The following is a 25,525-nucleotide window of genomic DNA, read 5'->3' as shown; positions in this document are numbered from 1 at the left end:
CCTGGGTGCCAGCTTGGACACAAACACCCAGATGGCATATCTTACGCTAGAAAAACAAGGGCAACTATCTCAGTACTTCAAAACACTAGCAAAAAGTACCAGGCTTACTGCAAGGAAAATCCTGCAGGCTCTGGGATTCATGGCATCTTGCATTCTTCTAATCCCATGTGCAAAATTGCATATGAGGAAACTTCAATGGTACCTAAAAAATCTATGGTCTCAACACAGTCACAGTTTGGAAGCAATTATACCAATAATCCCATGCTTGCAAAAGGAATTTCTATGGTGGGCCCAAGCATGTCAAGTAAACACAGGCCTTCCATTCTGCAAGCCTCAAGCAAAACAAGTCATAACCACAGACGCCTCAGATTACGCCTGGGGGGCGCACATGAAGGACAAGTGCATTCAGGGCAAATGGTCCCAAAAGGAAAAGCACCTGCACATCAATCAAAAAGAAATGCTGGCAGTAATAAATGCAATCACAGCTTTCAAGGACTTCCTGCATCCAGGACAATTGCTAATAAGAACAGACAACACCACAGTAATGTGGTACATAAACAAACAAGGAGGAACACATTCATACCCCTTGTGCAGACTAGCCATGACTCTTTGGAACTTGGCTTTGGAAAGACAAATCGAACTCCAAGCACAGTACGTGCCAGGGATGGAAAACACACTGGCAGACACTCTAAGCAGAAATATGACAGATCCACACAAATGGAAGTTACATCCTCTGGTGTTTACAGAGATAATCCAAGCGTGGGGGAGGCCGGACATAGATCTTTTTGCCTCCCACAGGAACCATCAAATGGAAAAGTTTTGTTCAAGGACCTTCCATCCAAAGGCCTGGAAAGTGGACGCCCTTTCATTCTGTTGGACAGCATGGACAGTTTATGCATTCCCACCTCTGCCTCTTCTGCCAAAGGTACTTTTGAAAGCAAGAACAGACAAACCAAGGAGGATACTGATTGCTCCAGTTTGGCCAAGGCAACACTGGTATCCACTCCTGAGGAGCCTAACGCATTCTCCTCCCTGGTCCCTGCCTCTAATACCTCTTCTGCTGACTCAGAACAACTACAAAACTCTTCACAGTCAGCTGAAAACACTCAACCTCGCTGCATGGAAAATTCCTTAACACCACAACAGACCCTACTCCCCAAGGAGGTGCAGGATGTCATTTTGGAGGCCAGAAGACCATCTACTAGAAAGGCTTACTCCGCAAAATGGAAGCGGTTTTGCTGTTGGAATGAGAAAAAAGGCCAGGACCCTAGAAAATTTAACTTGCTTCAGGTTTTACAGTACCTAACTGAACTACTGAACAGTGGGCTCTCATTTTCTTCCATAAAAATTCATGCCTCAGCCATTTCTGCAGAATTCAACACGGATCCTCCTTTATTCTCTCACCCACTCTTACGACAGTTCCTCAGAGGGGCTAAGAATATAAGACCTCCAAGGAAGCAACCAATACCAGCCTGGGACCTTAATTACATGCTAGAAAAATTAACATTGCTTCCTTTTGAACCTGCTGCCTCAACAGATTTACAATATTTGTCCTGGAAAACTGCTTTCCTCCTGGCCATCACTTCAGCTCGTAGGGTTTCTGAATTACAGGCCCTCATGGCGGTGCAGCCATTCCTCATTTTCCATCAAGACAGGGTTTCCCTTTGTACCAACCCATCTTTTATGCCAAAAGTGGTATCCCGGGTAGCCTTAAATCAAGCCATACACCTACCTACCTTTTTCCCTAACCCTCAAAACAAAGGGGAAAGGCTGCTACACTCTTTAGACATCCATAGGCAGCTACGTTATTATTTGGACAGAACAAAGTCCTTCAGGAAATCAGAACAACTTTTTGTGTCCTATGCCGTAGGAGCTCAAGGGAAACCAGTTACAAAACAGACCATTTCCAAGTGGATTGGCCACTGCATACGGTTTTGTTATTCCTATCATGGGAAACCTGTCCCTACTGGTATCAGATCTCACTCCACCAGGGCCACTGCCACCTCTACAGCCTTCCTCAGAGGTGTTCCTACTAAAGACATTTTGGAGGCAGCCACTTGGAGTTCTGTACATACCTTCACAAAACACTACCACCTGCCCTTATATTCCAGAACAAGAGCAGGCTTTGCCACTGCTGTTTTGCAGGGCATTCTGGCTCAACCCAGTTCCTCATAGTACCTACCACCCTTTGCATAGCTTTGGGACTCTACCCATCTGTGATTACTGCAGCTGTGTGCACGATGAACATAGTACAGTTTTGTACCTACCATAAATGTAGATGTTCGAGTGCTAATACAGCTGCAGTACAGGTTTCCCTCCCTCCTTCCCCACTTGGTAAAGGCATGGGGCCTAAGAACCTCTTCATACCATTTGACTGGGTTATCCTGCTATGTTTTATTTGCTTACTTACACTGTTTTTGCATTACATTGCATTGCATTGCATGCATATGTACATAGCTTTATTTATGTATTGCCTTCCTTTCTGGGGGCACCTGACATCTGGGGCAAGAAAGACTGAAGAACATGGCGTCGGCTGTGTCTTTTATACTCTGGTCTTCCTGACGTCAGAAGAGTAAGCGACGACAACCGACGCCGGACCAAGACTTTGGAATTCGGCCGACCGAGGGACCGCCTGACGGCTGGAAACCCATCTGTGATTACTGCAGCTGTATTAGCACTCGAACATCTACATTTATGGTAGGTACAAAACTGTACTTTTCTTTTTGAGAGGTTAGATTTATGTAATATTCTTTACATATTTTGACATTTTTCTACTTAGAATGTTATCAGCAGTCTTGATACACATTACATGCTAGAAAGGTTAAACATATAGGAGTAAGACAGATTTCTGGCACACCTGCACTACAGAGAATCCTGGAACAGTTAACCAGTTGGGTTTTCGTACCTGCTGCTTGCGATTCTAGTAACAAGTTATGATTTACTGCTACAGGAGCAGATCCTCTCTGAAATTAGGGAGCTACAGGTGCTGCCCAATTGAATAGGTCTTCAAGAAGAGGTTGCTGTAGTAGCAGCATTCTTTCTTCATCCATTTCTTATTGTGGATAACGTGGCAGTTTTGCTGTCTTGATACTCGCAGTACTTTGTCATTGTATATATACTTAACACCATGCCTCTTAGGTTCATAGGCAAGTACTAGGCTAGCTGCCCTTGTGGGCCATTTTAAGCATAGCCAGTTTCCCCTTTTGTGCTTTAAGCTATCCCATTTGATTATAGATTGGTCTTACCCATCCAGTGGTCAATAATTATATATTACCACTAATGAGGGTAACTGGGATCATACATTAGATAAGTGAAGAGCACCCATGCACGGGATAAAGCATTTAGGGAACCACCTCTGTCCTTTTGTAGTACAGGGGGTAGTCCTGGGGTAAATGTTTTGTTTCCCATTAATAGATTTAAGTTTTGCTTGAATATGGACAGGAATGAACGTTGTTTTATGTGAATGGGTGGGGGGTCTGTTCCATACCAGCGGTATCCTCTATGAGATACATCTGTCACTCCAAACCATTCTCTTGATGTTGCACAAGAGGTTTATATCCCTAGACTTGAGTATTTCTGATGTCATTTGATTTGCTGATGTGCAGTAAGTCTCAGTAATGGGTCCGAGAATGCCTTGTATGCCAGACACAGGTCACATCTTAAAAACCTGTAAGATACCGAGTATAATGAGGCTTTGAGTCATTCCATGTAGGAGATGTTTAGGCCATGCATCATTTTAGTAAGGTATCTCTGTGGGCATTTTATTTGCACGTGTCTGACAGATACATGCCAAAAGAGGCGTTATATTCAATGATTGTTCTAACAAAGGCTGAGTAAAGGGGGCAATGACATCCCTAGATCTAGACAGAATTCTTTTGTTTATAAACTGTGCAATGTAGAAGGAATTTTTATGCAACAATAGTCACAGGTTAGGGTCAGTGTACACATAAGTTTCCAAATCCTGACCAACTGGGTCAGCTCTTAGGGGCATGTTGTCAGTGTGGTAGTTCCCTGGGGTACATGACTTCCCCAAAAATACAGTACTGCATTTTTTGTCCTTTTTGTTTCAGTCTATGATTTTTGGCACCAGCTATTTATTTGGGACAAACCTCCCTACAGGATGGCTAAGTCATTTGGTTATTCAATGAGTGCTACTGGCTTGCAGTCATCTGCAAACGTAGTCAAATTAAGACCTTTAGTACTGGCTTTTACTTCAGAAAAGTAGATGCCGAACAGGAGAGATCCGAGCACAGAACCCTTATCTGTTTTGTTAGAAAAACTAGTGCTACTGCAAGGACATTTCCTTTGAGAATTGATGCTGAAATTACTTGCATGAGAGTTTTGTCCACTACATACCATTGTCAGCAACTGAAACAAGATCATATTTGATGTTTGCATAGTAATAGAGCTGCTGTGGAAAAAATGGCAAGACCATTGCAGTTTTGCTTTGAGTAAACTGAAATGTTTTGATGTACTCCTACAACAACCTCTCATTGAAGATGTACTATTTCCATTTTTGTCCACATAAACAGTGACTGTAGTGCTGATTTTATTTTCCTTTACTTGTCATACTGTATTGTGGCCTCCTCCAAGTAGGATATCATCCCCTAATCATTATCCTGTCTGCACAGGTAGGTGTCATACCCCCTCAGCTGTAATTCCACAACAACCCAATTTTCAACCATAGGAGATGGAAGCATTGTCTTTGCAAGTGGCCTTTATCTTTACCAGTTCGCTTGTTATTCACTGACCCTTTCCCATACTTCTGATGGCAGTGCCATTCTCCCTCTTCAGAAGAGAGTTTACCTTACAGTGGTATGCACTTCTGTCATACCGCAGATAAGTGGGTGAAGTACACAGGCAGTGAAGCTAACAGCTAATGGATTTTATTTGTGAATTGGGTGAGTGAACTGGTCCAATGATCCTTTTGGCCATGAAAGCAAAGGCAGCAATCAAACATGACATATTACGAAGTTGTAGAACAGAGATAAAATGTATGCAATCTGTATTGTAATAAATAGAAGTACAGCTGTTGACTTGTGAAGCGTTCAGCTGTTAAAGTGCAACAGTATGTGCACTGCAAACATAGTAAACTGTAGCAAATTAAATTCAAAAAACAAAATATGTAAAAAGGGTGGGGAGGGAAATTTAGTCTTCTGAATTTATTTTCTTTTACAAGGTGAGAATTTAGATAACTTTTGAGTGATTGAAGTTGATAAATTATTCTAATCTGATCTAGAAAGCTACCTCAAGCTGTCAGATACAGTATTGGTGAATGCTCTTTCTAGAGTGGAAATAGTAAATGGTGACTTTAATAATTGAATGGATTTGATGTCACTAAGAGAGTAACCTTGATTCCTGATGTCGAATTTGTGTGTGTGTGTGTGTGTGTGTGTGTGTGTGTGTGTGTGTGTTTTTTTTTTGGGGGGGGGTCGTAACTTATTGTGCAGAATTTTGAATGTGCGAAGAGTTACCCTAGTGGACAGAGGAAGACATTTGTTTGTGTTTATTGAGTAGATTGGTGGTCTCTTTTGCTAGCTAGATGTATATAAATCTAAATTTTATTTACAGTGCATGAAGTAGTAAGGTATTCTGGGCCAAGCAGCAGGCAATAATTGTGAGGCAGTTTTTAATCTTGGGCAGAAAGACATTTTTTGCTGTAGCACATTTCCCTTCTATATTGAGTAACTTTGAGATTTTGTAGGATATGTAATAAGCATCACTGTATTACATGATGATCTGTCTTGAACTTTTTGTTTGCGCCTTGTGCCTGGCTCATGGCTGTAAAAAATCTTTAAGTAAAATCCTCCTTCCTTTCCCTTCCTGTCTCCTAGAGCAAGAAGGTGCAAGACATCTGCACAACATTTTTGTATACAGCATGTAACATCTTTTTACATTAAAGGTCATCATTCTGATATAGGGCTATCTTTCCACGAAGGAGAGCTGGCCTTTATCAGCTAAATTATTTATTGTCAGCCAACCCTCACTTGTTCTGGAATGGATTGCACATTCATCAAGACAGCTTGCACAAGTGAGATGGCTTGTGATGAAGTTGCATGTTTTTTGTCAAAAATTGAACATATGTTCATATTGGGTAAAAATCGAAAAATAAGCGTTACACAGATTGTTTGCTTCTCGCACTTCTGTGGTATATATTGAAGTTTACACTCTTTCAGCCATGGTGCCAGGATTGAATATTTCGGATTCTTTGGTGTTGGTGTTTGAGGTAGATAAATATAACCGATGAAACAGTTTGCCAGATATGAAACATGACAAAAGCAGAGCCTGAAAACTGTAGTAGGTTTTTAGTCACATCTGTGTTTCTGTTTCAGCTTTTGGTCCGTGCAGGTGCTAAACTAGATATCCAGGATAAAGATGGAGATACTCCACTTCATGAAGCCTTGAGACATCATACCTTGTCACAGCTCCGCCAACTTCAGGACATGCAAGATGTTGGCAAGATAGATAGTGCTTGGGAACCATCCAAAAACACAGTAAGTAGTCAGTAGTTGGATTTTCATCATATACTTTTAAATCTGAAGTTCCAAGAAATTGTGACTGTTGAAAAACGTACAAGTTTGCCATACTTCTAGAATTGAGTGTGAAGAATGTCTCTGATGGCAGTCTCTCTTTGAGACTTGAGTTACTTTATAGGGACAGTAATATTACTTCACTGAAGTAACTATATTTTGATGTTTTTGTTTACTTCTGTTTTTCACCATTAGGCATGTTCATTGCCAGTTTTCTGCTTGACAGGTAAATAGTATGAGAAGTAAACTTCATGCCTGAAGAACCATCTCTGAGTCCCCTTAAAGTTAATTGTTTGGTCACTTGTGAAGCATGTTGAAATAGATCTCGCATTTCATGTTGCATTTTTATTATACTGCTGTACTTAATGATGTGATGATACATATGCTATCAGTAATGTATAAAGGGTAAGGTGTGTGTGTGTGTGTGTGTGTGTGTGTGTGTGTGTGTGTGTGTGTGTGTGTGTGTGTGTGTGTGTGTGTGTGTTGTAAGTTTGCCTAGCTGCTTTTCATTGAGCTTTGATGCCTTAAGAGAGAACATTCTTCACCACCCATTCTTGCAATTTACAGGCAACACTGCAGTCCTTTTTTTGAGGAGTTTGCAAACAAATGCTACTTACTTGCATTAATTTGATTGCAGAAAGTGGAAGGAAGATGACGGTAAGGTAGTAGATTCACTGGAGAAACTTGAGGGGTAGGATTTTACAGTGCCTTTGTGCTGAAAGTAACAGAAAGGTGCAGTTTGAAATCCATTTGAAATAGTGTGTTTGCTAACTGGTTGACACTGTTTTCCTTCTGCAAAAGCCATCAAAAGCTGGTTAGATCTGTTTGGGAAGTTCTATAAAGGTAAAAATCTTGTCTGTGTACATCTAGGGAGTGTAATGTTCTCTTTCCCTTGTTTGGGAGTTTGAGAAGAAAACAGAGAGTTGACTGTGTTTATTTAAAAAAAGAATTCTAAGACCACCTTGGGCATAAAGGAGGGATTGACTTTCAGGGTGATTCTATACATCTGGAAAATTAAGAATGAATCCTTGCACATAGGAGTTTGAAATCCAGAAACCCTCCTGTCTGAAGTGAGTGCTAAAACCAGGACTGTTATCCATGTCAATAGCTTAATAAGGGCTGAAGCTGCCTGTTCAAAAGGTGGCAGAGTAAGTTTTTCAAGTACGTAGTTAATGTTACCATCATTCAGTTAGTATCATTTGGGCCTGTCTAACCCCATTTTTAGTAGTACCCTGGAGATAAGAGATACCAGTCGAAGGGCATATAGTAAGAAATCTGCCCACTTGAAGGAAAAGGTATCTGCTCCATGACCCTCTCGACTTGGTTTTCAAGTAGAATTTGCTTAGCTGTCTGTTAAAGCATAAAGGTCTGTCTCTCTTACTCCCTAGTGCTGTATGGGATCCAGAAAAATTTCCCTTTTCAGCATCCATTCACTATGTTTCAGGAGAGTTCTGACAGCACATTGCCCTGAACAGGAATATGAGAGGCTATGGGTGTTGAATTGAGTTTCTGGGCAACCAGCCAAAAATCCATAGCTTGCCTGCATTTCTATATCATGTGACTGTGGTGTTGTCCAGATTTGAAGTGGTGCTTGAGATCAGCTTGTTTTTGAAAGCTTTCATAGCCAGGCGCACTGACATCATTTCCCTCAAGTTGGTGTATTGTTTTGTTCGTTAACTGCTGTCCCAGATGTACCCAAGGCATTTTCTGAGCTGTTTGTCTGGGTCTGTGTTGCCTCTGGTAAGAGGAATTATGTACCTGGGTTGTTGTGAACACTCTCCTGGCACCATAGAAGGCCCATTTTTAGGCATTTGAGAAGAGGAATTATGGTTTCCAGGGGCTGCTAATGTTCATGTCAGTTCTTTAGGGAGCACTGCAAATTTCTCCTATATTATGCCAAGGGGACCATTGTAATACAAGAAGCCATGCAATCTATGGCCCGAGGAATCCCTTCCAGTGATGGAAGTGCTCGGACCTTAGGTTTCTGAGATACTCTGAAAGGAGGTTACATTGTCTCTGGGAAGTATGTCTTCTGTTTAACTGAATCTGTGACTGCCCCCAGGAAGGTAGTCTCGGGGTTTGGAAGGAGTTTGTAACATCTATAAGTTGAGGGTCAGGCACACCTTCTGAAAGCAGTCCAGGATGATTTCCATAGCTCTCAGCAGTTATGAGAGTGATTTTGCCTGAATCAGGCAGTTGCCCAGGTACGGAAAGATATTGACACCTTGTGTCTTGCAAAAAGCAGTGATTGATGCCAGACACTGGGTGAAGACTGTGGGATCAGTAGGTAAGCCACTTGATAAGGCACAGAATTCATAATGTAATCTCCTTGCCTGTAATTATAGATTTTTTTCTGTGTTTCTGAGGCAGAGGAATATACTGATGTTCTTCGTGTTTCACTGTTGCAGTCATCACACTTGGGTTATCCCTTACCCTTTTTTGGAAGATCGGTAGTCGGATGGCTTACCGAAGCCATATTGGAGTATGAGGACTGAGAGTGAAAATATTTAGCTACAATAAGGACCCAGTGACTGATATTTCTGGCATTGAACAAAGCACAAAAACGACAGCGAGGGCTGTCATGGTCTGGTCTTAAACAGGTGACGCAGTAAAAATGGAAGTCTCGGTGTGGTATTTGCTTTCCACAGGCGAGACAATTGTTAACTTTTTCTGACATCGGTTAGAGCAAGAAAAAAGGATCCCCAACGGGGTACTTAGCTTTAGAAGACTTCAACTTCAATTTGGAAATGAAAACTCAGGTAGCGTCCAACCGGCACTCGTGTGAACTGCTTCTGCTTCTGCTTCAGGCTCCTTGGCAAGAAAGACTGATGGTGTCGGCTGCCTGATTTTATACCACTGACGACCTGACGTCAGTCCTGAGCGACAGCAATCGATGCAGAAATACTAAGCCTCCTGTAATAATCAGAGTTATAGATTTTTTTTATTTCAGAAATGCATGTAGATTCTTTTATTTTGTCAGCTGTTCAAGTTAGCAGTACTATTATTAAAAAATGTCCCTTCTTTGACAGGTTCCCAGCTGTATTGTGTGGCTATTTTATAATTTTGCATCACATTTTTGGTCCATTTTTCATAAAATTGTTTTTTTGGCAAATTAGTGGTAAATCATTAAAGACTGAAGTTAGAAAATAATGGCAGACATTTGAGTTTCAGATTTCATATCCTTCAGAAAATTCACACTAATACAAAACCTACTATTCTATTATCTTTCTAAGTTTATAAGACCAATATTTAAAAATTGTCCTTATTTTTGGGCCTTTGTCCCACTTCTATGTATGGCTTTGCTCTGATGGTGAGGTATGACAAATGTGTCGGGGCCATCAGTCAGCCAGAGACATTTCAAATTGTGACATACTTGTTGCACCCCACTCCCCCATGTAGTGACTCTGGATGTGTCCAAGCAAGGCAAGGAGCAGTTGTGCAGTGTAAATGTGCAGGGTATCCCCCCATGCATTGTAAATGTGCAGGGTATCCCCCCATCCAAGGTAGACACAAGTACTACAGTGGCTTTTCATCTGTTCTTGATTTTGCAGAATGGTCTGGTTTCTGTCATATTTTTGTACAGTTGATTTATGCTTATTACTCAGAAAGTGCCTGTTGCTCTGTGTTTTAAGTAGCAATGCTTTAATGACCATCAGGTAAGGTTGTCTGAGATCATAACATGCAAGTAAGCTTTAATAAGCATACTGTTAAAGAATTGCCAACATTGAAGCCTTTCTGTTGTTGCCATGCAGAGAATACTTAACTAGATAATGTATAAGCATTGGGTATTGAAATGCATATGACAGTATTTGTAGTAAAGGACAGGATTACATTATTTTAAGAAGCTCATTACACTTGTTGGAGACTTCCAGTGATCTCTGAGGGCTTTACCCATAAACTAAACAGAATGCCATTCATGTGTGGTGCATAACCTGTACAGTAATCCTTTAAGCAATGTATCTTGAGCTTGTTTGCTTTTCATTTTTTACTTTGATCATGTTTTCCCCATGAAACAAGTAGATAGTTGTCAAGCAGCAGGTCTTTTTTGGATAAACATTTTTACAAGTGGGGGTATCACAGAGATTGCTACTTTCAGCATGTTACTTGGTACTTTAATAAAGCAGATTATAAATTATGCAGTGCAAGGAGAAGCGGTTTGAGCTGAGTGCTGCATGTTTTTCTTATACTTGATTTTGACTGGCATTCCAGTAATGTATTTAAAAAGTAATAGGTTCATAGGTTGGTACTAGGCTAACTGCCTTTGCAGGCCATTTTAAGCCTAGCCACTTAGCCCATGTGAGAATCAAACCCTGCACCTTCTGTTTGTAAGGCAAACACCTTAACCATTACGCCATCTTCCCATTTTTTCATGCCTCTCAACCTTTTTGTTTCCATCTAGATATTAAGTAAGCTGTCAAGCAGCCAATGCATTGAAATATTTTTGTTCTTTTACACTTCATTTGGCTTGATTGGACTCTCATAATGAGGGTTTGGCACCCAGGGTAGCATATTTAATTAATGTTTAGTTTTTGTGGTTTTGAGCATAGCTCCTCCCCTTTCTAGTTGTCCACACCCCTTCCCATTGACCCCACCCATTCAGCTATCTCCTGCAGCCCCCCTTTGATTTGAAGTCACCAGCTGCAACTGCTAAGGATCCTGCAGTTCTCTCTACCTTGGATGGGTCCGGAGCTGCTGAGCAGGCACCAGCTTCCGAGGAAGTACTTCGCAATACCAATTCTTGACACAAACCAATGTCGTCTTTCGCATCTATCGTTCTTTCAAAAACAACCAAGTTTCTAAGGCCCAGGGTATGAACCACACCCAAGAAACCGAAGACCCAATCTCAGGCACCTGCTTCCTTGCCTCAGTCTCAAATGCTTAAAATGGCGGAAGACCTTATTGTGCTGATTAGGGGAAGCCAAGCTACCCCTTCCGAAAGAAAAAGAGATCTGTCCCCAGTACTTTTGTCTGAACAGGAGTCTGATGACTGATGCATCTGAATCTGAAGACATTCAACCCCTCTCTGCTTATGAGGATTCTGATGCAGAGGATTCCATTCCTTCAGCCTCTCCACCCGAGTACTTTTACTTTGAGGAAACCCTTCATAGCTTAAGGGAGCATTTCAGTGGGAATGTCAGGACTACCCAAGCTAGGTATACCAAGGAAACTCCAGTTAAATCCACAAGGCACACTGGAACACACACCAAGAAATCTCCAAAGGAACTCCAGGCAAGAGCAGAACTGAAGTTAAACTTAAGCGACAATTTATTTCCACAAAGCTTTTCGTTCAACTGATAGCCGAACTTCTTCAGACAAACAGAGCAGACAACACCACACCGATGTATACATCTCCCTTTACAAACACATGTTAAAACTAATTAATGTCAGGACTACCCTCAGTCTAAAAAGAGACTCGGAGAATTTTTAGATCTTCCACAGCACAGACTCCTGGCCATTCCCCCAGTTTTGGATGTTGTGGACAATGTTTTTCTGGAATCCAGCTTGACTCCTGACACCCCCCTCCTACACCCAGAAAACCTGACAGGTATTATAGAGTCCCTGATTCACACAAATTTATTTTAAAAAATCCTGCTGCTGATCCTGAAGTTATTTCTCAAGGGCCTACAAGAATTAAAGCAACCTCTGCTAAGAATCCCTCCCCCTCAGATAGGGATTCCCGAGCACTAGATAGATGAGGTAAAAAAGTATATACCTCTGCTACTCTTGCTATCAGAGCACTAAATTGCCGGTTCCATATGCTAAAATTTCTGTAGCATACCCTGGAACTCCTCAAGCAAACAGTGTCTTCCTTCCCTGCTTGTGCAGAATCTAAAGAGTTACAAGAGTTAATTCATGCTGCAAGTCAAGTGACTAAGCACACTTACACAGTGCTTTTGACACCCTAGAAGCTTCTTGCAGGGCAGCAGTCACCGGTTCTGTCCTTCGAAGGCATGCATGGCTTAAGGAACATCCCTTGCCAGACCATGTTAAATCCAAGTTATTGGATGCACCCTTGCACAAAGGCAACTTATTTGGCACTAAAGCAGAGGAGGTCTTAAAAAAGATGGAAGAAAAAGCTAAATATATGCAGACAGTTAAGGATTTCCTACAGGTCCAGGCACCCAGGTTCAGCAGGCATTACCCCTCCAAGCACTGTTCCTTTCCTGCTCCCACCAGGTCAGTTCAGCCCAGACCCCGGGGAAGCAGACCCCCAGACAGCAGCCACAGGGAATGCAGAGATCAAAGCAGTGGAGTTTTTCCACTTCAAAGCCAGGGAGTTCTATGCCACCCCCTCATGGTTAGAACTCACAATTACTCTCCTCCCCCAACACCTCCCTCTGCCCACCTGCACTTACCCCTAAGAGGAAATCTCTCCTTTCACACAAGCACCTGGGCCACCATCACCAACGGCCATTGGGTTCTCAGCATAGTGTACCAGGGATACAAATTTTCTTTCCACACTCTTCCAACCCCAAAAGGGTTCCCAGATCTACCTCCAAACCAGTGGGCAGAGGCAAAAAAGCAAGTCCTTTCCCTGCTCTCTATGAGGGCAATAAAGCACGTTCCTGCAGAACAATTAGGCCAAGGTTTCTACTCCAGACTTTTTCTGGTATGCAGAAAAGAGGGCACCCGGTGCCCCATCCTTGATCTATCCATTCTAAACACCTTCCTGGTGATACCAAAATTCAAAATGCTCACCCTCCAGCAACTGCTGCCCATGCTCTCCAAGGATGCTTGGCTAGCCACCCTAGACATAAATGAGGCCTACCTCCACATTCCCATCAGGGAATCTTGCAGGAAGTGTCTATGTTTCAGGGCAGGATCTCTGCACTTTCCGTTCTCTGCACTTCTCTTTGGCTTAACTACTGCTTCCAGAGTTTTCACAATGTCTGGCTCCCGTCATTGCCTTTTGCAGACAAAGGAATATACAGATTTACCCATACTTAGATGATTGCCTAATTCGGGCAGGCAGGACAAGCTGCTCAAGCACCTGGCCTTTGTAAAGTCCCTACTGACCTCCCTGGGGTACACTATCAATGAAAAGAAATCCAAACTAGTACCCACCCAAAGGATTATATTCCTGAAAGCAAGCCTGGACACAGTATCCCAGATGGCGTTCCTTACACCAGAAAAGCAAACTTACCTGACAGCCTACTTCTCTCAACTAGCCACCAGAACCCAGTTATTTGCAAGGAAAATTCTGCAAGCTCTGGGGTTCATGGCATCTTGCATTCTACTCATTCCATATGTCAGACTTGCATATGAGGAAACTTCAATGATACTAAAAAGCCTTTGGTGTCAACAGTCTCAAGGCCTGGAACTCTTATACCAATGATACCTTGCCTAAGGAAAGATTTTTTTTGGTGGGCAGCAGCATGCTCCCACAACAAGAGACTACCTTTCTCACGACCCCCCACCACCCAGACTATCACCATAGACGCATCAGATTATGCCTGGGGTGCACACCTGGACGGCAGGTGCATACAGGGCCAATGGAACCCACAGCAAATCCATCTGTACATCAACCAAAAAGAGATGTTAGCTGTCCAGCACGCATTGACAGCTTTCAGGCCTCTTCTCTCCCCAGGGGCTCTCCTGATCAAAATAGACACCACCACTGTGATGTGGTATATCAACAAGCAGAGAGGGACTCACTCCTACCCTCTCTGCAGGCTGGTCATGACCCTTTGGCACACAGCCTCTGCCATGTAACTCCACCTGTTAGCACAATTCCTGCCAGGTTCTCTAAACTCTCTGGCAGACCATTTAAGCAGAAATCTTCTGGACCCACACGAGTGGCAGCTAGACAAAAGAACCTTCACCCTAATAACTCAGAAATGGGGCACCCCGAAGGTCGACCTTTTTACCTCCCACACCAACCATCAGCTCAGCAAGTTCTGCACCAGGGAGCATCACTGCATGGCTTGGAAAGTGGATACCCTATCCTTCCCCTGGGTCAGTCTATCGGTCTATGTATTTCCTCCACTACCTCTCATCACCAGGGTAGTGCTCAAAATAAGGGAGGAAAAACCAAGGGCAATTCTTATTGCTTCAGACTGGCCTCGCCAGCACTAGTACCCACTGCTGCGCAGCCTGTCCCCACTGCCACCATGGCATCTCCCTCAGACCCCAACCCTCCTGACTCAGAGGGAAGAAGAATTCATGCATCCCCAATTGTAGACCCTCAGTTTGGCAGCCTGGCTTATTCCCTGACCACTGATCTATCTGTAAACCTCAGTAAACAGGTTCTAGATGTTATACATGAGGCCAGATGCCCTAACACTAGAAAGTCTTATGCTGACAAATGGAAAAGGTTCTGCACCTGGATTCAGGTGAAAGGGAGCCGATACAGCACAGCCCTCCTTACCTGTCATCCTGGATTACCTGTCTGACCTGCTACATAGTGGTCTCTCTTTTTCGTGTATTAAAATTCATACCTTTGCTATCTCTGCTCATTTCCACACTGAGCAGCCCATTTTCTCACACCCTCTGATCAAACAATTCCTAAGAGGGGATAGCAACTTGAGGCCACCCAGAAGAGTACCTACCCCAGCTTGGGACCTTAACTTTGTGTTGGAAAAGCTCACCCTGCCTCCCTTTGAACCGGCATCTTCAGCAGAGTTAAAATTTATCTCATGGAAGACAGCTTTTCTTCTGGTCATCACTTCAGCCAGAAGAGTCTCCAAGCTACAATCACTCAGGGCTGTGGAGCCCTTCATCATCTTCCATGCTCACAGGGTTTCCCTCAGGACTAACCCATCCTTCATGCCCAAAGTGGTGTCCAGTGTGGCTCTCAACCAATCCATTAATTTGCTCACCTTTTTCCCTAACCCACAAAACAAGGGGGAAAGGATCCTGCACTCTGTAGATGTGCACAGACGCCTCAGATTCTGTCTAGACAGGACTAAATCATTCAGAAAGTTTGATCAGTTACTGGTTAGCTTTGCTGTAGGTGCAGAGGGCAAAGCCATCTCCAAACAAACAATTTCTAAATGAATCGCACGCTGCATCTATTTCTGTTACAAGCAACATGGCAAACCTCCTCCTAAAGGAGTCTGGACTCACTCCACCAGAGCAGCCTCCACCTCTGCAGCTTTCCTCAGAGGAGTCCCCACCAGGGACATCCTAGACGCTGCCACCTGGACATCTGATCACATTTTCACCAAGCATTACCACCTGCCCATCTGCTCCAAATCCATTGCAGGCTTTGCCACTGCAGTCTTGCAGGGCATCATAGCCAGCCCCTAGTCTCCTGGACTGCCTCCACCCTTTTCGTCAGCTTTGGGAATCAACTCAAATGTGATGACTGCAAAAATGAAACACGAAGAACATGGTACAGTTGTGTACACTTACCATAAATGTAGATGTTTGAGTGTATTCACTTTTGCAGTCCTGGTTTCCCTCCCTCCATCCCCTTCTTCTTTCTCTCTCTGTCCTCACAAGGAACTTTTTGGTATTTACTTTTTACTGGTGGGGTTCTTCCACCATAATCTGGCTCCCTCTTGGGGACTTCTGACAGTTAGGGCAAGAAAAACTGATGTAATGGCGTTGGCTGCCTTACTTTATACTACTGATGACATGACGTTAGTCCTGAGGCGACAGCAGCCTACGCAGAAATACTAAGCCTCTGATATTTGGGCCGGCCGAGGGCTACCCTGGCAGGGATAACCCAAATATGACTGCAACAGTGAATACATTCGAGCATCTACATTTATGATAAGTGTACACAACTGTACTGTCAGCTGGGGGTCCAAAGAGGAACTCCTTTTTCCAGGGGGGCTTCGAAAAGTTCAGCTTTTACTTAGCCTGATAGAGGTTGTGTCCTTAGCCAGGGATGTCTTTAAGTGACTGATCCCATGTTAACCGCCCTGCATGATGTATCTAGACCATCATATCTACTTTTTTGAAAGTGTCTGGATACCTGGAGGGTAATTTCACATAGATCCTTGATATCCTCTTGGATCTACTCTGACTTGGTTTTAATTTGTTTTTGCAGTGACTCAAGGTATTTGAGCATGTGGAACTGGCAGCTGAAAGCCCTCATTGCCAGGGTGTCTGAGCTCCCTTGCTGGATTCTTTAGACAGTACTGCTGGGTCTGACACTGTTATTTATAGAGTCGTATGGGTCCCCAGCACCCTGTAGAAATTGTCAGGCTTTCTAGGAGCAGGGGGAAGGGAGTCAGGGTGCAAGAATATGTCTTCAAACACATCATCCAAGACACCAGACACTGTGAGGGCTGGCAAAGGTCTGGGGCAGGTAGGAAGGTTCAGAAAACTCTCTCTAGTTAGTTTGAGCCTCAGAGAACGTCTAGATTCCCATATGAAGGCTTCCTTCATTCTGTGAAGTGCCTCTCCGAAAGGTAAATCCTCAGGAGGTGAAGCTGAGGATAGGGTGTCATCCAGATCAGAATCTTCATATATCTGAGGGGGAGGGTATCCCGCAAAAGCTTATTCCTCCTCGTCTGTGATTCTGAGGAGTCTGAATCTCCTGGGAGGGTGGGGGGATGTCCCCCTTTCCTTTTCCAGGGTAGGCCACTTGGCTGTCATGGCTTCAGATGGCGAAGACCAGGGCAAACCCAAGTGCCTTTTGAGTTTCGGTGCCTGGGTCTTAGGGGAAGTAAAGTTATCATGTTAAAGGTGGGTGACTGACTAATATCTGATTCCCAGGGACATCCTCCCTTAAAATAACAAGGGGATACTACTCTGTCGTAGTGGAATCCATGTGTTGTTGCAGGGACTGTGCTTTGTTTGACAGTTGTAGAATTAAACGTAGCACAGGATGGACATTAACATTGTGCTTTTGGCCTAAACAAAGAAAAATGTCCCCAGCAAGATAGTTTTCTGTCTTGCTTCTAAATGCTGTGGTAGTTAAAGATGATTGACAGCCTGTCAATGCTAAGAAAAGCATTGTGAACCATCGGACTTGTAAGGCAAAAAGAACTAAAGATAGCGATGTCTGACTATGTTTTTATACCCATATGTTCAGACATCTGCCTGTAGGGGACATCTGCCAGTTTGGGAATGGTCAAAGATTGCAGTATTAATACTAGTCACATCTTCTGCATGTCAGGAAGTCCAAAGAATTGATATTGCAACTTTGACTGCAGTGAACATCAGACATCTGTTAATCATTGTTGTAAAGTTTGTGTGTGTGTATATATTTATGTATCGTGTGTGTGTGTGTGTGTGTGTGTGTGTATATCAGGCGGTTCCTCGGTCGGCCGAATTCCAAAGTCTTGGTCCGGTGTCGGTTGTCGTCGCTTTCTCTTCTGACGTCAGTGAGGCCAGAGTATATAAGACACAGCCGACGCCATGTTCTTCAGTCTTTTGCCGCGGTGCCGAAGCAGAAGCAGTTCGCAAGTGCCGGTCGGCCAGCTCCTGAATTGCAAAATTTTGGAAACCAAGTCTTCATTAAAGCTAAGTACCCGTTGAAACTTTTCTTGCCTCAGACCGATGTCAGAAAAAGTTAATAATTGTATTTCTTGTGGGAAGCAAATACCGCATAAGGATTTCCATTCCCTCTGCATACCTTGTTTAGGCCCAGACCACGGCGTCGGGCTGTCGCTTTTGCACTACCTTCAATAAACGCACTATTAAGGGTCGGGCGGAGTTCGCCCAACACTATTTTGGTAAAGCTTTTGATTATAAAATGTCGTCGGACACTCCGACTACCGTTTTGTCCAAAAAACGCAAGGAAAAGGACCAACACGCGAGGCCCGCGGTCCCCGCCGACACCACGCCAAAACAGGCTACACGTGGTCCAGTTCTCAGCGAGACGCCTTTGCAGTCCCTGACTACCGACGACACTCCTTTGGCGGTGTCCTCTGTACCCGAGACCTCTGGGACCTCGGCCCTTTCCCAGACTACAACCACCGAAGCCTTTGCTAATGTTGAGCCTACTAATGTGGACAGGTCCACCTCCACCCATGGTGTCTTTAGACCCTTATCTTCTTTTTCTATTAAGGCCTTTACTAAATCCAAAGCAGCCAGGCACCCCAAGAGGCCTGTTGCACAGGGCCCATCTCCAGGTCCCATGCCTAAAAAATAGATGCTTAAAATGGCTGAGGATTTAATTACTCTTATCAGAGGTTCTCAACCCCCTCCAGACAAGAGACCCAGAGTGGAGGAAGATTCTCCCTCTTCTGATCAGGGATCCATTTTATCAGAACATTCTGATGCAGAGGAACACTCTTACTCCCCTTTTGAGGATTTGGATGCAGAACAGTCCATCCCTTCTGTATCTCCTCCTGAGGATTTTTCCTTTGGGGAAACCTTGCACACCTTGAGGGAACACTTCCATTGGGAAGGCCAAGACTTTTCAGATTCTAAGAAAAGGCTTAGGGAATTTCTTTGTTACCTCAACACAGACCTCTGGCGATATCCCCTGTGTTGGACATACTTGATGATGTTTATTCGGAGGCTTGCCTTAACCCGGATTCTCTGCCTCCTGCACCAGTCAAGCCTGATAGGTGTTACAGAGTACCCAACTCTCACCAATTTCTCTTCAAAAGCCATAATGCTGACCCTGAAACCATTTCACAAGGCCCCAAGGGATTGAAGGCCTCCACTGCCAAGAATCCACTTCCTGCAGAAAGGAGTCAAGATCTTTAGAAAGGTGGGGTAAAAGGTATATACCTCGGCCACCCTAGCCATGAGGGCCTTAAATTGTCAGTTTCATATGCTTAAATATCAACAGTTCCTGTTATCACAATTAAGGAATAAAATGTCTCAACCTGAACAACCAGATTTAAAGGAGTTACAGGATATGATGCATAGTGCAGAGCAAGTGGGTAAACACACTTTACAGTGTGGTTATGATGCCCTAGAGGCTTCAAGTAGAGTGGCTGCTACAGGATCAGTCATTCGCAGACATGCCTGGCTTAGAGAACAAAACTTGCCTGATCATGTCAAAGCTAAACTTCTAGATGCTCCTTTACAAAAGGATGTGCTGTTTGGTACTAATGCTGAGGCGATACTACGGAAAATGGAAGAATAAGCCAAATCTATGCAAACTGTCAAAGCCTTTTTACAGGTCCAACCACCACGTTTTAGCAGAAATTGGCCTTCAAAAAACTGGTCCTTTCCAGCCACTGACAAGCCCCAAAGAGGTAGATACAGACGCACAAGGGGCAGAGGGCAGTCACAAGGATCATATAGAGGACGACAATGGCAAACTCCAGCACCAAGAGGTGGCGAGGACAGTGCACAACAATACAGGAAGCAAACCCAATGACTCCCTCATTTCCATGCCAAGCACGTCTCAGCTGGCAGCACCTTTGGGAGGAAAGCTAGCATTATTTGCAGCCAATTGGCATATTGTCACAACAGACAAATGGATCCTGGACATTATAAACAGAGGCTACAGATTTCATTTTCACACTCTTCCAAAAATGAGAGGCATGCCAAACCTGCCACAGAATCAAAGGGCAGAGGCACAACTACAAATTTCAAAGCTCATAGGCATGAGAGCTATTCAAGAGGTACCTACTCACGAACAAGGTCAAGGTTTTTATTCAAGACTTTTCTGGTACCAAGGAAAGGAACCGACTGGAGACCCATTTTGGACTTATCCATCCTAAACACATTTCTACTCGTACCAAAATTCAAGATGCTCACATTACAGCAACTTCTTCCCATGCTGGGCAAGGAGTTTTGGCTGGTAACATTGGACCTCAAGGAGGCATACCTGCATGTCCCAATCAGACAAAGCTGCAGAAGATACCTCAGATTTCTTGCAGGTTCAATCCACTATCAATTCTCTGCATTGCCCTTTGGCTTATCTACTGCCCAGAGTATTCACAAAGTGCCTGGCATCAGTGATTGCCTACTGCAGACTTCAAGGGATACAAATTTACCCTTATTTGGACGACTGCCTGATCCAAGCGGACAGCAAACACATACTTCTGGAACATCTGGCATATGTGACACGGTTATTGCATTCTCTGGGATACACAATCAACAAAGAGAAATCAAGGCTAACACCATCTCAGAAAATAACTTTCCTGGGTGCCAACTTGGACACAAACGCCCAGATGGCCTATCTTACGCCAGAAAAACAGGGGCAACTATCTCATTACTTCAAAATACTAGCAAAAAGTACCAGGCTTACTGCAAGGAAAATCCTGCAGGCTCTGGGATTCATGGCATCTTGCATTCTTTTAATCCCATGTGCAAAGCTGCATATGAGGAAACTTCAATGGTACCTAAAAAACCTATGGTCTCAACACAGTCACAGTTTGGAAACAATAATACCAATAATCCCATGTTTGCAAAAGGAATTTCTATGGTGGGCCCAAGCATGTCAAGCAAACACAGGCCTCCCATTCTGCAAGCCTCAAGCAAAGCAAGTTATCACAACAGATGCCTCAGATTACGCCTGGGGGGCGCACATGACGGACAGGTGCATCCAGGGCAAGTGGTCCCAAAAAGAAAAGCACCTTCACATCAATCAAAAAGAAATGCTAGCAGTAATAAATGCAATTACAGCTTTCAAGGACTTCCTGCATCCAGGGCAATTACTGATAAGAACAGACAACACCACAGTAATGTGGTACATAAACAAACAAGGAGGAACACATTCATACCCCTTGTGCAGACTAGCCATGACTCTTTGGAACTTGGCTCTGGAATGGCAAATCGAACTTCAAGCCCAGTACCTGCCAGGATTGGAAAATGCGCTGGCAGACAAATTAAGCAGAAATATGACAGATCCACACAAATGGAAGTTACATCCTCAGGTGTTTACAGAAATAACCCAAGTGTGGGGGAGGCCAGACATGGATCTTTTTGCCTCCCACAGGAATCATCAATTGGAAACGTTTTGTTCGAGGACCTTTCATCCAAAGGCCTGGAGAGTGGACGCCCTTTCATTCAGTTGGACAGCATGGACAGTTTATGCATTCCCACCTCTGCCTCTTCTGCCCAAGGTACTTTTGAAAGCAAGAGCAGACAGACCGAAGATGATACTGATTGCTCCAGATTGGCCACGGCAACACTGTTACCCTCTGCTGAGGAGCCTAACACATACTCCTCCCTGGTCCCTGCCTCTAATGCCTCTTCTGCTGACTCAGCACAGCTACAAAACTCTCCACAGTCAGCTGAAAACACTCAATCTCGCTGCATGGAAAATTCCTTAACACCACAACAGACCCTACTCTCCAAGGAGGTGCAGGATGTCATTTTGGAGGCCAGAAGGCCATCTACTAGAAAAGCTTATTCCGCAAAATGGAAGTGGTTTTGTTCTTGGAATGAGAAAAAAGGTCAGGACCCTAGAAAACTGAACTTGCCTCAGGTATTACAGTATCTAGCTGAGCTGCTGAACAGTGGACTTTCATTTTCTTCCATAAAAATCCATGCCTCAGCTGTTTCTGCAGAATACAACACGGATCCTCCTTTATTTTCTCACCCACTCTTACGACAGTTCCTCAGAGGGGCTAAGAATATTAGACCACCAAGGAAACAACCAATACCAGCCTGGGATCTTAATTACATACTAGAAAAATTAACATTGCCTCCTTTTGAACCAGCTGCCTCAACAGATTTGCAATATTTGTCCTGGAAAACTGCCTTCCTTCTGGCTATCACTTCAGCTCGTAGAGTTTCGAACTACAGGCCCTCATGGCAGTGCAGCCCTTTCTCATTTTCCATCAGGACAGGGTTTCCCTTGTACCAACCCATCATTTATGCCTAAAGTGGTATCCAGGGTAGCTTTAAATCAAGCCATACACCTTCCTACCTTTTATCCCAATCCTCAAAACAAAGGGAAAGGCTGCTACATTCTTTAGACATCCATAGGCAGCTACGTTACTACTTGGACAGAACAAAGTCCTTCAGGAAATCAGAACAACTCTTTGTGTCCTATGCTGTAGGGGCTCAAGGGAAGCCAGTTTCCAAGCAGACTATTTCAAAGTGGATAGGCCACTGCATACGGTTTTGTTATTCCTATCATGGGAAATCTGTTCCTACAGGTATCAGATCACACTCCACCAGGGCCACAGCTACCTCTACAGCTTTCCTCAGAGGAGTTCCTACCAAAGATATTCTGGAGGCAGCCACTTGGAGTTCTGTACATACCTTCACAAAACACTACCACCTGCCTTATATTCCAGAACAAGAGCAGGCTTTGCCACTGCTGTTTTGCAGGGCATTCTGGCTCAACCCAGTTCCTCCTAGTACCTACCACCCTGTGCATAGCTTTGGGACTCTACCCATCTGTGATTACTGCAGCTGTATGCACGATGAACATAGTACAGTTTTGTACCTACCATAAATGTAGATGTTCGAGTGCTAAAATAGCTGCAGTACAGGTTTCCCTCCCTCCTTCCCCACTTGGTAAAGGCATGGGGCCTAACAACCTCTTCATACATCCTGACTGGGTTATCCTTCTATGGTTTATTTGCTTGCAACCACTGATTTTGGATTATATTACATTGCATGTATACACATATAAGCATAATTTATGTATTGCCTTCCTTCTGGGGGCACCTGACATCTGGGGCAAGAAAGACTGAAGAACATGGCGTCGGCTGTGTCTTATATACTCTGGCCTCACTGACGTCAGAAGAGAAAGCGACGACAACCGACGCAGGACCAAGACTTTGGAATTCGGCCGACCGAGGGACCGCCTGACGGCAGAAAACCCATCTGTGATTACTGCAGCTGTATTAGCACTCGAACATCTACATTTATGGTAGGTACAAAACTGTACTTTCTTATCATGGAAGGCAGCTCTGCTACTAGCAACTACTTCAGCAACAAGAGTTTCAGAGCTACAGGCCCTCATGGCTGTAGAGCCTTTTATAATTTTTTACCTAAACAGGGTGTCTCTGAGGACATATCCTACTTTTTTGCCTAAGGTGGTTTCCAGTGTGTCTCTTAACCAAACAGTTCATCAGCCAACTTTTTATCCAAATCTGCAGAACAAAGGGGAGAGAATTCTGCATTCCTTGGATGTACACAGGCAGCTAAGATTCTACTTGAGCAGGACAAAAGCTCTAAGAAAAGCTGAGCAATTACTAGTGTCATATGCTGCAGGATCAGAAGGAAAGGCCATCTCAAAGCAGACAATTTCAAAGTGGATAAGCCATGGCATCCGTTTTTGCTACTTACACCATGGTAAACCTGTGCCCAAGGGCATTAGGCCTCATTCCACCAGAGCTGCAGCTACTTCAGCAGCCTTTCTCAGAGGCGTACCAACCAAAGACATTCTAGAGGCTGCCACTTGGAGTTCTATTCATACCTTTACAAAGCATTACCATTTGCCTCTCTAAGTCCAGGGCAGGCTTTGCCACTGCAGTGCTGCAGGGCCTTATAGCCACACTTAATGCTGTTTAGCTCCAGCCTCCCAACCATAGCTTTGGGATTCTACCCAAATCTAATGACTGCAACAGTGAAACACTAAGAACATAGTGCAGTTGTGTACACTTGCCATAAATGTAGATGTTCGAGTGTATTCACTGTTGCAGTCCAGGTTACCCTCCTGCCATCCCCTGCCATTCTACAGTTTATCTTTCCTTCTCTATCTTCTACAACCTATGTGGTGTATTTGCTTGTAGATGAAGGTAAAGTTTATTTTGATGCATGTATATAGATATATATATAATATTGCTACCTTTTTGGGAGCACCTGACTTCGGGGGCAAGAAAAACTAAATTAAAATGGCGTCGGCTGCATGTTTTATACCCCTGACGACCTGACGTCATGAAAGAGAAGACAGTAACTGACGCAGGACCCAAGGCTTTGGAATTCAGGCCAACTGAGGGCAACCTGCCAGCAGATTACCCAAATGTAATGACTGCAACAGTGATTACACTCGAACATCTACATTTATAAGTGTACACACCTGTACTTTCCCTGTGCCTCTGTCCAGCAGAGCCATTGAAGTGATCCCTGGGGTAAACTTTCTGTTTCCCATCCAGTCTTCAAGGTTTCTCTTGAAGAGGGTTAACGAGGAGCTCTGCCTAATGTAGATTGGAATCTTGTTCCAGAGCATGGGAAGTCTCTGGGACATGAATCTATCCTTCCAGCACGTCCTATTTATTGTTGTGGTGAGGTTTAGATCCCTGGAGCATGTGGCTCGCGGGGATATGGTTTTCTATAGGTGGAGCATGTCCATCAATTCTGGTTTGAACATGGCCTTGTATGTCGGGCAGAGATCACCTCTGAGTAGGCAGTATGCAACCGAGTACAGCTGGAGTTTCTTCAGTCGAGCTGCATAGGACATCTGCTTGAGGCCTGTGATCCTCTTGGTGAGGTACTTCTGTGGTCTTTCCAGTTGTTGCAGGTAAGGTACATCTGAAACGGGGCATTGTACTCTTATGATAGGTCTGATGAGTGATGCATAGAGGGGGCCCAATGACCTCTTTCGATCTGGATGCAAACCCTTTTGTAATTAGGTGGGCCACATAGAAGGATTTTCTAACCGCTTTGGCAATGTGATTATCAAAGGAGAGGTTGCTATCTACTTGGGTCCCCAGATCCCTTATTACGTCTTCCATTTTTAGGGGGCTACCACCTATGTGGTAGTTTGTGGGTACTTTGTTTTTTCCAAAGGGGATGACTATGCACTTTTTGGCATTTAGCTTGAGGCCATGGTTTTGACACCAGGTATCTGTCTCAGTGAGACCCTTTCGGAGGATGTCTGTGCCAGCCGGAGAGTCAGTTGTAGCCACTAGTTTGCAGTCATCTTCGATCTTGGTCAGCCATAGTCCTCCTGTGCTTGCCTGTACCTCATAGAAGTATATGCCGAACAGGAAGGGGTCCTAGGACTGAGCCCTGGGGAACACCTGTTGTAACCGGTTTAGCATCAGACCTAGCTCCCGCAACTCTTATCATATGGGTTCTGTCCATGAGCCAGTTGACAACCCATCTCATGACGTAGGGGTTTATGTTCAGGCTGGTGAGCTTGTCTATAATACCTGAGTGGGGAATGGTGTCAAACACCTTTGCAAGGTCTAGGTAGGCTGTGTGGACCACCTTTCCCTCGTCTATAGCCT

At 44.1% G+C, this 25,525-nt stretch overlaps 1 protein-coding gene across 1 annotated transcript in view; it reads left to right on the top strand.

Moving 5' to 3' along the window:
• The window catches only part of MIB1 (MIB E3 ubiquitin protein ligase 1), a 1,882,202-nt gene that overhangs the window by 1,498,888 nt on the left and 357,789 nt on the right, over window positions 1-25,525 (top strand). Inside the window, exon 20 of the mRNA XM_044065767.1 lies at window positions 6,333-6,494. Within this exon, the coding sequence (XP_043921702.1) occupies window positions 6,333-6,494 (162 nt within the window). The remainder of the gene's footprint in view (window positions 1-6,332; window positions 6,495-25,525) is intronic.

The sequence above is a fragment of the Protopterus annectens genome, chromosome 3.part0 (assembly GCF_019279795.1).
Source record: "Protopterus annectens isolate FY-2018-M chromosome 3.part0, PAN1.0, whole genome shotgun sequence".
Classification (NCBI taxonomy): Eukaryota; Metazoa; Chordata; order Ceratodontiformes; family Protopteridae; genus Protopterus; species Protopterus annectens.
The sequence above is the reverse complement of the archived record's forward strand: the minus strand, read 5'-3'. Positions and strand labels throughout refer to the sequence as shown.